This window comes from Phlebotomus papatasi, chromosome 2, assembly GCF_024763615.1.
Source record: "Phlebotomus papatasi isolate M1 chromosome 2, Ppap_2.1, whole genome shotgun sequence".
NCBI lineage: Eukaryota > Metazoa > Arthropoda > Insecta > Diptera > Psychodidae > Phlebotomus > Phlebotomus papatasi.
In genome coordinates, this window is record NC_077223.1 from 97,482,027 (window position 1) to 97,483,883 (window position 1,857).

At 38.4% G+C, this 1,857-nt stretch overlaps 1 protein-coding gene across 1 annotated transcript; it reads right to left on the minus strand.

Moving 5' to 3' along the window:
• Window positions 1-150: 150 nt before the first annotated feature.
• Window positions 151-1,354, minus strand: LOC129802594 (pancreatic lipase-related protein 2-like). Its single transcript, XM_055848537.1, has 2 exons — window positions 812-1,354; window positions 151-741 (listed from the first exon to the last, which is right to left on the minus strand). Exons 1-2 carry the CDS (start codon window positions 1,305-1,307, stop codon window positions 359-361), a joined length of 879 nt encoding a protein of 292 aa, XP_055704512.1. The 5' UTR covers window positions 1,308-1,354; the 3' UTR covers window positions 151-358.
• Window positions 1,355-1,857: the final 503 nt, after the last annotated feature.

Below are 1,857 nucleotides of genomic sequence, written 5' to 3' on the forward strand. Positions count from 1 at the left end.
GAAGGTGGCCGAAATAGGGCACCAAAGCTATGTCTATATTTTCATAGATTTTAAAATGTATTAAGAATGATTTTAGAGTAAATAAAGACGGTAAACTCTTTACAAGGTTCCAAGCAACACTCTTTCAGAAGAAAGAATTTAAAAAATCAATTTGTATTTAAAATATTACATTTAAAACTTGAGATTTTGGCGCTTGCATGCAACTATGCCGAAATTTGGCACACTTACCCTATATATTTTTTAAATTTTAATCACTTTAAAAGTAAAGGTCCCAAATCTCTCGACCAACCCGACCAAGAAATGCTACAAACCGTTGATATTAAAAGAAGACTCAATATTTTCAGCAACAGTATGTAGATTAATCGGATTGATTGTAGGGATAAGTGCGTGTTGTTGGCGCCCAAAGTGATCCACGAACGTACTTGCGCCTCTCCTTATATCCCATACGATAATCTTCCGGTTCATTTGTAGCTGCATTCAGTAGCGTTGCCACACACAAGAGTGGTATATCTTCGGTTTGGAATACATGTGTGAAAGCACTATTGTACATATGTGGGCACAATATGTGCGAGTCCAAGGGAGCTGCTCCTTGAGCAATTCCACAAATACCCAGATCCCAATTCTGGTGACCAGTCCTATAAGCGTTTCCCTTTCCCAAACTTGTGTGAATGGTCTGAACGTTCTTAGCAGATAGCATAGCACTTGGCATTAATTCAAATCCAGGACCGGCAGGATCGCAAACTTTAGGAAGAAGAAAAAAGGAAAATTACCAATAGAAATAGAAAAATAAGTAAAAGATGATAATAATCACCATCAATCTCTTCGATGACTTGTTCACCAACCCCCAAAGCTCCTTCTAAAATGACATGAGCCCCAAAGCTCATTCCAAACAAAAACATTTTTTCATATGGAAATCCATAAGAGTTGTAGTCAAGCAATTGCTGACGCAGAACATCCTTAATCTGATCAAATTGGCTTCGAAGAATAACATAAGTGGGATCTGCTGCATAGTAGCTGTAATCCATGCAAATTATGCATCCCCCACGGTGCACGGTGAGATTAGATAAGAGATCAATCATCCAATCTTTTTCACAACTTTCCGTCCATCCATGGGTAGTAACTGCTAATAAGTCATCCTCAGAGCACCATTCCATCGCTATGGGATCCCTCGAGACAGAGGTCGAACTATTTTTTGGTGGTCCAACATTGGGATCAACAGTGTAAACCAAAAAATGAATATTATCTTTGAAATTCTGGCTATGAGCCAGTGCAAAAAAGCACGAAATTAGAAGCCACAAGATTTTCATGGCTATACGGAACAAAACTATCCACGAAATATTATCAGTATGATCGAGACACTGAAATTCTGTGAGAAAACCCATTGCTTTTATAGTAGAACATTCACTGCACATATCAAAAAATTAAACTTCAAAATTTCAAGACTTTTCGACTTTCCCCTGACCATGAATTTTTAATTTCTTTTTTTTAATGGTTCCGCAATAAAATCTTGAAGAATACAGTCCTTTTTACTGCTCCTCAGAGAACTCCACAGAGGGACCAGTATATATGTATATTACCCCTCAATTTTTTTAATAATAATAATAATAATGCTGGCACAACATTCCATGAAGGAACTAGGCCTTCCCACAAGGGGATTTCTAGACATGCATTATTAATTTTTCTTGTACGGGATGAGGTTGTCAGTCCCATGACCGTGGAATCAAGTGCAGTGAAGCTCACTGGATGCAATTCAAACACATTTAACGCCAAAGAAATTCCTGGTGGCCTAAAGGGGATTCAAACCCGGGACACTTGCATCATAGAGCGAGTGCTCTACCACTTGACCCATTGAGTGCC